The sequence below is a fragment of the Pithys albifrons genome, chromosome Z (assembly GCF_047495875.1).
Source record: "Pithys albifrons albifrons isolate INPA30051 chromosome Z, PitAlb_v1, whole genome shotgun sequence".
In the NCBI taxonomy this organism is placed as follows: domain Eukaryota; kingdom Metazoa; phylum Chordata; class Aves; order Passeriformes; family Thamnophilidae; genus Pithys; species Pithys albifrons.
In genome coordinates, this window is record NC_092497.1 from 20,525,446 (window position 1) to 20,539,087 (window position 13,642).

Genomic DNA, 13,642 nt, shown 5'->3' on the forward strand with positions numbered 1-13,642 from the left:
ATTCACTGTACAGTAAAATCCGTAGAGATAAATCTTACTTTGGACCTGTCTCAGAATTATGTGGTTTTTTAGGGCCAATCTGTTTTAAGAGTTGATGGAGGATTGTTTTGTTTTCTTCTTTTCTCATAGACATGAGCTTGCTTTTCATCTGAGTTTCATGTCTAAGTGTCACATCTGGATAGTGATCTCACCTTGGATGTGCAAGTCTTTTTCTTATGCACAAGAAGAGAGCAGCTAAATCTTTCAAGTAAAACACTGTTGTATTAGAAAGAAATTCACTTGGGACAAAGAGGTTAAAAGAAAGTAAAAAAGGTATTTTGGAGACATAAAAGCTGAATGTGTGTTTTTGCACTTCAAAAGTTACTCAAATGAAGGATATGAACATCTTTGTGACTTTTTGTGTAATTCTGATTTTTTTCTAAGTATTTTTTAAATATTCTAAACTCCAACATTGATCTCTCTGTTTAACTTAAATTCCAGTAAAATTAGTTTTGTTATATTAACTCTACTGACCTATTTCAGTCTATAGTGTCATTTTCAGCAATTCTTATTGCTACTTTGGGGGGATTAAATGACAATAGCATGATGAAAGGCAAGCTCATGGGTTCATATGCTTCTACACAATTCCTTAATTTATTTTGCAAATGTGGCTATTGTAAAATTTCTTAACTTGCATAACTTTTTAAATGGGATTAAATTACTTCAGCATCATACAGAAACATTTGATGTGATCTAAGCCATCTTTCTGCTGATCAAATAATAGGCTTATTTTTGTGGAAACCTTCCAGATCTGGAAGGCAGAGTGTCATGCGCCTGCTAAGGGTTTCAATGCAGCTGATGATCTTGAAACATCCATGTCTTCAGAAACCTGTTTAAACCCAGCACTAGTCATTTGCAGTAGTATTGCTCAAGCTAAATTCAAGTTCCTATTCTATCCCACCATTTGCCACTCAAATTATCTTTGCATCAGCCATTTTATTTATTTTCAGGCAAATATTTGACTAGCTGTGTAGTGAATCAACTGGAAAACTTGCATACTGAAAAAAAGAATAATGAATATTATTTTTCAGTCATTTGAGGTTCTTGATTATTTAATTCTGCTAATTGTCTGCTACCAGACAACTTGGTAACATATTGCAAGATGTAGCAAGAGGTAAGAAATAAGTGATGGGGTATGGGTCCTAAATACATACCTCAAGTTTTCTGAAAAAAGGCTTGAAGTAGTTAAATAAAAAGCAATTAAAAAGACCTGTGGTTGATTTTTAAAGCAATTGAATTGAAACTGTGTCTCTCAACTGAATAGTTTAAAATCAAGCAGAATGAGTCCATATAACTGTGTGAAGGAGTCTTGGAGAAACCATGCAGAACATGAGAAAGTCAAGTAGCCTTCTTTTACTGGGTTCCCAGCTATGAAATAAAATTTTCCAGTTGTTGCCACCACTTGTACAGGAAGCGTAGGTGGAAAATCTGTAGATTTTCAGAAAGGAAAAGGCTCCTCAGGAGTATAGAGATTAAGTACAGCTACTGCATATGCATATTAAATTGACTGCATTATCTAGTATGCATTACAGACCTTAGATGGTAGGCCTGAGTACATTTAAATTGTTGTTTTTTTTCATGCCACAACTGACTCCAAAGGAAAATATCAGTTTAGTTTTAGGAACACTTTTTCAGACATAATTGCAAAGGTTGGCTTTAAAATGCAATTGTTATATCGTTATATGATCACTTTTCATCCCCCTTTTTAAAACTGAAGCATTTATTCCATCAGTAGCAGTCAGCATATTGAAATACTGCCTCTGGAATGCAGCATCTAACATCTTCTTGTGAGAAAGACGAAATTTTTTTATGGTGTATTTTTGACTGATTGAGTTATTTTGAGTTAAAGTGCTATAGTAATTATGAAAAAGTTTATTATATTTTGAGCTTTATTCTATAGAATGTTAGTCTTTACAATACTTATATAAACCTTTTTTATTTTGCAAAGGAGATGTAGCTATAGTAGATGTTTTATAATTCAGGTCCGCAGCACTGAGCTGTACTTTGAAGTAATGCCTACAGTGCTGCCTCTCACAGAACAATCAAAGCATACACTTGCAAAAAATCGATGTCTATAAGTAAACCTAAGTATACTTTGAAATACTAATACCTATTTATTTTAACGACTAGTCTTCAAAAACTTTATTGGAAAATCTGCAACTTTTATGGCTTGTGTGTTATAGACAAGACTAAAACCATTTTTGAAGAAAAGGGATTTCAAAGTAGAATGACAAGTATTTCAGCACACCAGGTCTAACCACAAGCATATTATTTGCTGAAACCACATTTACTCCTTTGAACATCAACTCTGTGTTTCACTGTAATGTGTACTGAGGCTACAAGGCTACAGGGACCATTTTTATTCCTGTACTATGGCTTTTCATTGCATCATATCATACAGCCGTCCCTGCCTCCTAAAGAATCAAGCCAAACAGAGAAGGTGATGAGACATGGAACTCAAGTGAGTGTAAACCTGCAAGGATGATAGAACTGCACTAGACCAAAGAAGAGTGTTGTAAAAGACTCACTTGTGTTGCAGTTTCATATTTTACTCAGCAAAACAAAGGCTTGCAGATTTCATCGTGAGAAACAGCAGAAGCAAGGAAATCACATTTTGGTTTCACAGTATCATACAGTGAATATCTATGGCTGATCAGAAACATGCTTGCATATATTTCCAAGCAACAGAAGCACATGAGAACTAAGTGGTTTATCTACCTGACTATTGCTTTCCTGTATGAAAGTCATATGCATAGTATCTATGTCAGCTGCTTGGTCTTTCTCTGAAAATACTGCCTTTCACTGCAAAAACATATATCATCGTAGGACTAACCCTTCTCTGCCCACCTCCTATGCCTGATATATTTTCTGAATTGAAGACTGAATGAGGAGTGACAGCATTCAAACAAACAGCTCTTTATGATATATGTAGTCAGGGGGTCACATTTCATTTGCTAGTGCTGCTGCTTCTATTTGTTACACTCCCAGTTAAAAAGAATTAAACCTTCCCAAAACTCTGATCTTGCTTTTTACCTTCAAAAAGCAGGATTGAAACCGAGTAATATAAATAGCAAAAATAACAGCCACATCTACAACAGTAATGATAATAATAGTATCAAAGGCTCTTACCCAAACAAATATTGGTTTCTTTCCCACTAGCTGCCTGTTGTCATCTGTTGGATCTTTCTGAGTCCCACTGATATTAGCTCAGGCTGCCAGGCTATGTCAAACTCTTTTTTGAATTTTCTCCTTCATTTCTTTGGCACTATCTTCTTCCTGGGCTTTTTACTCTACTCATCTTTGCACTCCTTCAATTAAAGACTAATTAATCTATAATTCTTGCAATATGTCCACTAAGTAAGCTATTAGCATACAACTTATTTAAAACAAGGAGAATTTTTAAGAGCTTGCTAATGCAGTAGTCATTTCTAGAATATACTCCGGATTTAATTCACACTTTTTTAGCATAGTAGTAAGGTACCTCGCGGCAAAACTCACTTACTTGGATATAATACCACCTTTTTCATTATTTTTCAGGAAAGAAACCTTTTATTTCTATCATATTATCCTATGATTTAAGAGAGACTACCTTAAATTGTTATTTGTCATCTCCATTTTTATTTGACTTAGTATTCATTTAACTTTGTATCTAATTTACACTTTCAAATATAGATATCAGTTGCAGAAATTGATTTAAAATTTTGCATGGGGAAAGAATAACTAATTAGATTGGCAGTTTTCTGGTAGCATTTTAATATAAATATTTGGCAATTTTTAATATTTAGTAACAACTAAAACTTTATTCATGTGGCCACATCTGCTTCATTAATTCAGAATCTCATTATATTGGAGACAAAATCAAGATATTCCTGGTACAAAAAAGATTTGCTTCTGCACAAGATAGAGATGAATCTTTACTGTGATCTTATTAAGGACTGTGATTAAAATACACAAATTTTTCTATTCTGTTAACAGAAAGCAAGAATCATAAAGTTATGCAAACGTGGCTGAGTACTATGACTTGATTTTGATTAGGAAACTCAAGCCATACCTTGGCACTTTTAACATTTCAAGTGAAAGCTTTCCAGTAAGAACTACTGTCTCTTTCACTGCCTTCTCTCATTTTTCCAAGTCCCAAAAGCAAGTTTGGTAAAATTCTTGCTGCAGCTTTTCCCTGGCAGGTTTCTGCTAGAAAATACTCAGAATATTTGGAACTGTGTTAGGCTGCCCACTGCTTTTATGGATAGCATATCTTTTTTATGGATAGCAACACCAAAGTAAAGTCTATCGGGTGACTCTTGAGATTTTGTCCAGGCAGTTCCAGGGGTTTTAGGCCCTCTGCACAGCATGTGGGTTGCCTGAGACACTAGCTTGCCTCCCCTGACTGTAAAAAATGCCTTTCTCTGTTCAGAGGGATTTGATAAGTCAGCCAACTGGAAGCATGAAAACAGGGACATGACTGAATACATGACTGTGTATGGCAACCAGCTGTGTCCGTGATGACCAGTTACTTCCATGCTTCCTACTTTCCATAATCAAACATCCTCTGAGATGAGTTACCTAACACTGGAAAAAGAGGTGGTTTTGAAAGAATATGTTGTAACTTCTAACCTTAGAGCAGAAGACTATTATAAGCATTGCTTATTCTTGATTTTTTTTAATCCTAGTTCCTGAGAAAGGAGGCACAAGTTGATTTTCCTACCACCAGACCTGGAATTACACCTTTTATCCAAAGATAAGTCAGTCTGCAGAATTTAATGCAAAATACGTGAAGTCAGATGGAGAATAAGGAAAAGAAAGGCTTTGTTATTATAGCTTGTCTTCAGGGTTGCCTGACCTGCTCTGTCTACTGACTGCTCTGATTCACTGCTGTTTTCAGGCTCCTTAGTCATATAATAAAAGCAGAATTTATACATTTTAACGAGTGATCTGATCTCAGTGTAGCCCTTAATTTTTAAATTGATTCTCAAGAAACGGAATAGGCTTAAATAGGTCAATTTCTGAATAACATATTAATGGAAGACAGATCTACTTTCAAACCTATCTTTTCAATTGCACACATGATAATGTGTCCTATATCAGAAATGTCAGAAAGTGGATGAAGTATGAAACCAAGAGACACTCAGACTATCCCACAGTCATACCTGTACACATATCTGCACAGTTTTGTTTTCTATATTCATCAGATAACAGACAGCATTTGTTACAAGAATGAGAAAAATGACACAGGCACATGAAGCTTGTCACCCTCTGTTTTTTCCAGTGAAATGGACAGTTTGGGTCAAATGTTGATATAAGGATGCAGCAAAATATAGGACTGGTTTAAAGATAGGAAGCAAAGGTCTATTGTGGGTTGCATATCAGATCTTCAATGTGGAGATTGATAATGCCCTTCATTTTATTTTTAAATTGATCCCTATTCTAACTCCAAAATGTATGAGTTTATAGCGAAATACAGACTGTACTACATTGCAGTCTTAAGGAAGAGTAAGGCAAAGTTCTGGATGAAGATAACAAGCGCAGGTCAGCCCTATGATGCATTCTAGTCTCTTTGAACTTTGATAACCCCACACATTCCTACTGAAACAAACTGCTGAAAAACTAAAAGTCATACCTAAGGGTCAAGTATTGTCTACTCACTTGAAAACAACTACAGTTATTTTCTAATTTTTGATTTGGGTAGTTAACGTCAATTGCATGGACTTCTTTACCAGGAATGTTGTAAACTATGACTGTACTTCTCTGTTTAACTTGCTATTTTATGAAAGCATACACATTTTATCAGTGTTGAAAGGCAGTATTCAAATACAGACTGTATACTATTTTGTACTCTGGTTTTTATTCACTTCCTTGAGTGTGAGATGATACATGAAAAGCTTATGTGATTCAAAACCTTGCCAGTCCTCCTCCTGCTGTTTTGCCTCGAGTAAGGTTAATCAGTTTAACAAACTTACTGAGCCTAAAGGAGCACTACATGTAGATTTCATTTGAAGTCTTTCAGTTAGAAAAGTTTTTCAACATTAAATAAAGATCTGCAAATCAAGATGCAGAAAGCATTCATTAAGCCCTCACAATTGTATCTTGTTACTAAGAACCTCTTCCCTAAGCAAAGGGAGCTGAACTGGAGGGAAAAATACTGTTATCTTTGAAAAGGAAAAACAGTTCATTAGTTATGTTTTTACATAAACCATTTGAAACAGATTATTTTTTTCATTATAACACATGAAAATGCTACATCAATGGTGACACAGAGAGCTATATTCTTCTGAATGTAAGAAAATATGACCTCTATTTGTAAATATCAAATACTCACAAACTCTGTATATTAAAGGGATAAAACTTGTGGTGACAACGTGACTATGAAAGACTGGGTGGGGAGCAGACTCCTGCCTCTCCAACTCCTTACTTTTTAGCTGCATACCTTGCCTACTTTGGTCCATCGAGCCTAGCCTCGTACACTTCAAGGAATGGGGCACCTACTGCTTCCCTGGATGATCAGTTCCAGTGGCTCCACCACCCTTGCAGCAAAAAATTTCTTGCTAATGTCTGATTTAAACCTGCCCTCCTTCAGCTTAAACCATTCCCCTTTGTCCTATCACTACACATCCTTGTCAATAGTTGCACTTCAGCTTTCATATAGACCCCTCTAGGTACTGGAAGGCTGCAGTAATGTCACCCTGGAGCCCCCACTGGTTCTCCAAACAGAACAACCCCAACTCTCAGCCTGTCTTCACAAGAGAAGTGCTCCAGCCCTCTCTTATCATCTTCATGTCCTCCTCTGGACTGGCTGAAGAAGGTCCAAATATTTCTTATGCTGTGGGTCCCAGACTTGGAAGCAATGCTCCAGATGAGGTCCCATGAAAACATGATCTGCTGGACATGTTTCTTTTGATGCAGCCCAGAGGGTGATTAGCTTTTTGTGATTAGCTCTAAGTGTACATTCCTAGCTGTTATTCAGTTTTTTATCCAGGAAGGAATTGAGTTGGATAGAAATAACAAAATGAATACATATTTATCTGACTGACAGTGACAAGTAGCACTGAACATGAATATGTGCTGTGGGTGCCTTCTAAAAAACCACATTTTCAGGACTTCATTAAAATGAACAGCTTAATTTCTGTATATATGCTTCCACATAGGTTTTTTTTCCACTGTGTCAGTTGGTCCACCTCTTTTGTCCTACTACTCTTCACATATCAAAATCCACACCAAAGAGCACAATATGTTATTTTCTGGTCCATCTGAGGAAACAGCTGTAATGAATATTGATGTCTTTATTCAATTCACATAAAAAGGGAATTTCAAAAGCATTAAGAGAAGTTAAAAGGGCACATTTGACTGAGTGTTGATGAAAATGTGAATATTGCACATATTTCCCTAGGAAGTAAATTGATTGTGCTAGGGATTTTTGTGCATATAATGCACTTGCAAATTTTGAATGCAACCACTGGGGATGTCTACCATTAACCTGCTGTGAGTATGCAGATACATATGTGCTAATTTCTGAAATAAGAGATGGCATTTACCACAGTATGAATGAAGTGAAAATGCTACAAATGACATTCACACTTAAAATGTAAGTGTATATGGTATTTACCATGAAATAAAAATAATTGACTGAGGTGAGTTAAAGTCATTCAAAATATCCATAGGTGTATGCATATAAGCAAAAGTACAAGGAACAGAACATTTAAATATCCTTCAGTATACTGCAAAAAGGCCTATTTATCAAAAAAATACCCCTTTAAAACTAGGTTGTCAGGTTTCTGCAGTACTTCATGAAAGCACCCTTCTACCATTTAACTTGCATGGGGATTTCAGACCATTTTATATCACCTGTACCAAAATGTTTGGCATTGCAATTTACCATAGGAATACTTTGTTCTTACTGTTGTTGTTAGGTTTTTTTGGTTGGGTGTTTTTTGTTTGTTTGGTGGTTTTTGGTGGGTTTTTTTTTGGTGTTTTGCTGTTGTTGTTGGTTTTCATTTTTGTTTTGGAGGATTTTTTGTTTATTATTTTGGGGTTTGTTTTTTTTTTTTTAATTTCTTTTTGTTTTGGTTCAGTTTTGGTTTTTGGCCTGTTTGCTTTTGCTTTGTTTATTAGTCCACTCCTGTTCTCCTGTTGACTTTTTTCCTTGCTATGCTCTGCCAGAATCCCAAACATGGGAAAGGATAATAGGACAAGGGCTTTTCCATACAGGTCAGTAACAAAAGGAAAACAAATGCTGCTTTGATACTAAATGGAGCAGGGACCCTGGTAACAGGGAATACAGAGAAGACATAGTTACTGAATGCCTTCTTTGCATCAGTCTTCACTGACAATATTAGTCCCCAGGGATCTCTTATTTAGGAGACCAGGGTAAAGGAATGTTGGAAAGAAGACTTTACCTTGGCCAAGGAGGATTGAGTCAGAGAGCACATAAGGCAAACTTGACATCCACAAGTCCATGTGCCCTGACAGAACATATCCACATGCGCAGAGAGAGCTGATGGACACCACAGTGAGGCTACTCATCATCACCTTTGAAAGGTCATGGCAAACAGGAGAGGTGCCTGAGGACAGGAAGAAAGCAAGTACCACCCCAGTCTTCAAAAAAAGGCAAGAAGGAATATTGAGAGACCTACCAGCCAGTCAACCTCACCTCAATCCCTGGAAAGATGAAGCTCCTCCTTCTAGAAGCCATCTCTGTGCACATGTGTGACAAGAAAGTGAGCAGTACTAGTTATCATGGATTCACTAAAGATAAGTCATTACCAGCCTGATTGCTTTCTAAAATGGATGAGGACAGTTCAGTGAATATTTTCTAACTTAAGTTGAGGAAGGCTTTCAACGCTATCTCTCAAAATATCCTGGTAGGCAAACTCAGTAAGTGTGGACTGGATAAGTGGACAGAACTGTAATACAAAACTCATGAGCTCAATCCTTGAGTCACAAATAGTTGGGGATTTTTTTTTTGTTTGTTTGTTTGTTTTAAAGATCAAAGCTTTTGTATTTCACTGGTTTTGTTAAGTGAATTATGTCTATTTGAAATTAATCACTGTCTCACTGCCTGGAAAATATGATTCATTGTTAGAGGAACCCCTCTTCTGGTGGAAGTACAGAACACCAAGCATGGAAGCACAGTACAGCAAACAGAATTATCCCAGCCTGGTCTCAATCATGGGAGAGAGATGGCACTTTTAAGGAGCAGTTCATCTCTGTTTGAAGAAGATATCTAACACAAGTATGTTTCATGTCTGCTTATTCACACTGACTGTAGATAAAATAGATATTTACAGCCTAAAGTCTAAAAAATATGAAAAATATCATCTAAAACGTCTGTTGTTACATGAAAAGCTCCCATCTCACTCCCTAATCTGTCTGGAAAAGGAACACTAAACCTGTAATAGCATATTTGGTTGATACTGAATTTCAAGTTTGTCATTGATATTCTTTAGTTTCTTTCAACAAATTTTTAAATGGATTCATGAGGATATATTGAATAGAATAGATTTTATTTCCATCATCAACTTCTACATATTTACACTGAAAAATCTCTGCAAATTTTAAGGCCACCATGGTTGCTGTTGCTCCTAAGAATTTGAACAAATGTTCTGTCTCACTTCTCAATTTAACAGTTTCTTCCTTTTTTGCTGAGGTATTTTCTCACACATTTGTGCCTACAGGTGAATTCTTAAAGCAGTAAATGGAGGAATTTTGATTTTGCTATTTTAGTCCCTTCACTATACCAAATTCCTTTTCATCTTGCCCTTGTTTTAACCCCATATCTTCCACAGTGATGCCCTTTTATGATCATCCCTCTCCTTGTATAGAGTCTTCCCAAAGACATGTCTTCCAGGGTGCTTAGCAACACAATGACTCCAACTTGTCTGTTTTTTGGTTTATCATTTATGTAGCTTAATGATACTGTGCCTTCCAGGTACCTAGTTTGTTACACTGGTGATCTGTTCTTGATGAGATTGCAAGCTGAGCCACCTGGATGATGGGATGATGCTCTACCTGCCTGGTGTATTGTTCTGGATATTCCTTGACACAAACTCTGAGAACAGCACAACCAGGAGGATTTCTCAGCAGGAAGGATTTGCACAAGCTACATTTTGAATATTCCCCAGAAGAACTCAAAAAGCTTAGTAGCATCTGAAAGGGTTTCAGTTATTTTGTGAAAAGAAGGAAAAGGGTTCTTAACATAGTGCTGTAATGCAACATGTTTTACTAGGATTCTGTATTCCCAAAGAACACAACTATACATACTGTTGAGTCTATGCCATGAACTTTGTTGCCATGAAAATAAGAAAACCAAGCTATAACTAAGAATAACTGAATTTGTTCATGCAAAATAGTATCCAGTCTCAGTCTTCATTCAACAGTCAAAATGAATTGTAGCCATTTTCATGCTTTGTAGTGGCTTAATGTCTTTCCTGTATCATTAAAATTTTTCAACCACTTGTATTCAATGAACAGAGGCACCAGCTCCTCCAGTTCAATGCATAATTTGGACACAGCAATTTCAGAAGCATCTCTTAGAAATCATATTAAACTAAATTAGATTAAATTATCATTAATATTCTTTGCCTTTTCTTGCTTCCTTTGAATTGATTGGCAAAGAAACATTTTCTAGATTAATTGCAGCCCTTACTATACAACCTTCCTTCTAAACATTAAAATATAAGGTAATTTATGGCTGATTTGTAAGTGTACTCTGAGGATTAATTGAGTGTAAAGATCAGAGGGAATTTAAAAAGAGCAATTTTCCAGCAGAGATGGTCTTGAGTCCTGCTGTCTGAGCAGCATTTCCTGCTGGAGAAAAGAAGCTGTCCTCAGGCAATTAACTGTATGAGAACATGTAAGGTAGGCTCGCTGTATGTTCACATGCATGCACATCTGCTCTTCTGGATAATGTATTTTCATTTGCTGTCTCAAGTTTTACACTGTTATAGCCTTTCTAAAGTTAATCCCTTGAACCAAATTAAAAGCGGTATTTTCAAGTCTCTCTATCCCCAATTAAGATAACATTCTTCTGGATTACTCTGCTATGAGACAAATCCCCAAATTAAAAACAAGTATAACATCAATAACTGAAATGTCTTAAGGAGAGCCATTTGAAACCAATATGCAAAATGACCTGTTAAAAATATATATTAATGAAAGATCATGATTATAATTGATATCTATTTAACTATAGCTTCTTCCTATTTATTTAATTTACATGAATCTGTATTATTGCAGAACATTCTTAGACAAAGATTCTTTTCTGTTTATAGATTTGAAGACTTAACCTTCTGTTTCCTGACTGAGCCTATATACAAATGATCATATTGCATGATGAATTCCTAGGAGCATAAAGCTGTAAAGTACTGCCAAGATTGGGTCCTTTTTGAGGTAAATATGGATATTGAACATTGCAAAGTCACACATCTCAAAATTGCTGAAGTAGCATTTCTTCCTTGAGTTACAAATCTATAATAAAATTAAAAAGATAAAAGATAGATTCAAAATAATGGAAAATTATATTTCTGGGTTTGGTTTAAATAATACTTTGGCTGTTTACTATGTGTCTGTATACTTTCATCAAGAGGAAAAGCATATGCTCTTTCTCTCTGACAGAACATGATAAAGTACCTAGAAAATGCCACAGTGTAATCCCATGAAGATGTCCAAGATTGAGTTGCCATAAAAATAACCAAAAGTGCTATAGGATAAAATTTTCCAAAGTATTCACACAATTTACAGTGCTAGTCCTGTTTTCAAGTTTTCCTTAGAAATAATACTGTCTTTTAAAAATAAATAATTTATTTTATCTTACCAGCTACAAATGTCATAGAAATAGAATTTGCCATCCTAAATCAGAAAAGTCAGTTTTGAAAATTCTTTCTCTTTAGCAAGGCACTTGTAATGCAAAGACTTTGCATCTGTATAGCCACATAACTCCATGTCCCAAAAAGAAAGATCAATGCACTCCTCATATCAGTTTCTTCTACCACATTTCACTGCAAAAAAATTACTAACAAATGTAATCATGACACAGTCACACCCTGGTATAAAAGGAAAAAGAACTGAAAAAAAACACTTTCATGAAAACAAAATTAATAAGAAAGAAATCAAAAGCTAACATGGTAGAACACTAAAAGTCACCACTTTGAGTCACAACATGATTCAAAACCTATTTAATAAAACAGATACAAGGATATGAAGCAATATAAGATCATCATTATAAAATGCAGTTTTCAGTGAGACTTTTTTTATAAATAAATTCTTACCTGTTATGGTTGCTTTGTTAATAGATGGTTGGTTACACATTGGTGATCGCCTATTGAAAAGAAAATAAAATGTCTAAGCCTGATAAACTCACAGATGACTGAATCCTCAAACAATATAGTAGAAAATACATTACCCTGGGAAATTACTTGGGAATGGACTACTCTCGCATTGCCAAACTTCATTTAGAACAGCTATTTCTTTTTAGCGTAGAAGGTAATTTCTAACTGACCTCTCTAAAATCTCTCTGCAGATTGGGAATTCAAAGACGGGAATATTTTAGGAATTTAGGAGTTTATTAAAAGCCTGCCTAATCATACCTAGAACTTCTACCTAGTTTGGAGTTTGATTTGTATACATAGTTAGCATTATTCTAACAAGTTTTGCCCATTGGAGAAAGCCCATTGGACTGCTTTGCCCATTGGAGAAAGCTAGAAGATACTGCACTGACAGAGCTGCACAGGGATGTGTGCTGTGGACTACTGCAGGCAGGAGAAACCTTGGGTCTGCATATTTGAAATAAAAGGCTTGGAAATCACTTTTAGTAGTATTAAATATGCAATGGTAGACACCTCTCTTTGGAATGCTGATTACTTCTGAGCTCTAGAGATGCACATTTTGGGTGAGGGAAGTTACTCCACTACAAAATTTGCCAATGTAGCTAACATTAATGTTAACTGTGACACTGTAACAGGATTGTATATTTATAATTACAAACTACTCTGCATAAGTGGGATGTCATTAGCTTGGATGAGTTAGGCAGAGTTCTAGGTTCAGATCATGCAAGTAGCTCTCAGTAAGTGCAGATGTCTGCTCACTTTGGTTCTTTTGCAAGACTCAGACTGTGCCTGAATGATCTTTGACCTATAACTAATTTATTGAAAATCATGTAAGTTACACAAAACTACTCCATGTTTATGTGAGGACAGCAATGCAGGATCAGTTAGAAGGCAAGAGGACAGCTGTCTCAGCTACCAAGCATAACATCATCAAGGAATTAATAGACTCATTAAGAATGCATGTTTTATGCAGGTTTGGTGGCAGAGGCTGAAATCTGTAACATCTAATTGTCATTCTTAGTTTACACTAAAGAAGTAACACTGTGAAATTTCAGTGGCCAAAAAGTGACACTCACTTGCTGGGTGCCCGATCTTGTAAATTGGTTAATGCAGCAAAGTTATTTCGTACAGTACGCAGGCTCGCCAGCACCTGGAACAGACAAAGTGGTCTTAGTATAAATTTCTGCACAAAGGAGACTGATTTATCTCTGCTTCAGTGAGCTGAAAGAAAAACAAAAGAACATTGCAAAATAACTGTAAAAGGTTTCCAGGGTTGGGTAGTCTGCAGC

The 13,642-nt window shown here is 35.8% G+C and overlaps 1 protein-coding gene across 4 annotated transcripts in view; it reads right to left on the reverse strand.

Annotated features, from left to right (window-relative positions):
- The window catches only part of PDE4D (phosphodiesterase 4D), a 387,174-nt gene that overhangs the window by 82,036 nt on the left and 291,496 nt on the right, over nt 1–13,642 (reverse strand). For all 4 annotated transcript variants that reach the window (XM_071580002.1, XM_071580003.1, XM_071580006.1 and 1 more), the window contains exons 4-5: nt 13,430–13,503; nt 12,297–12,346 (exon numbers count right to left, since the gene is read on the reverse strand). In XM_071580002.1, the coding sequence (XP_071436103.1) occupies nt 12,297–12,346; nt 13,430–13,503 (124 nt within the window). The remainder of the gene's footprint in view (nt 1–12,296; nt 12,347–13,429; nt 13,504–13,642) is intronic.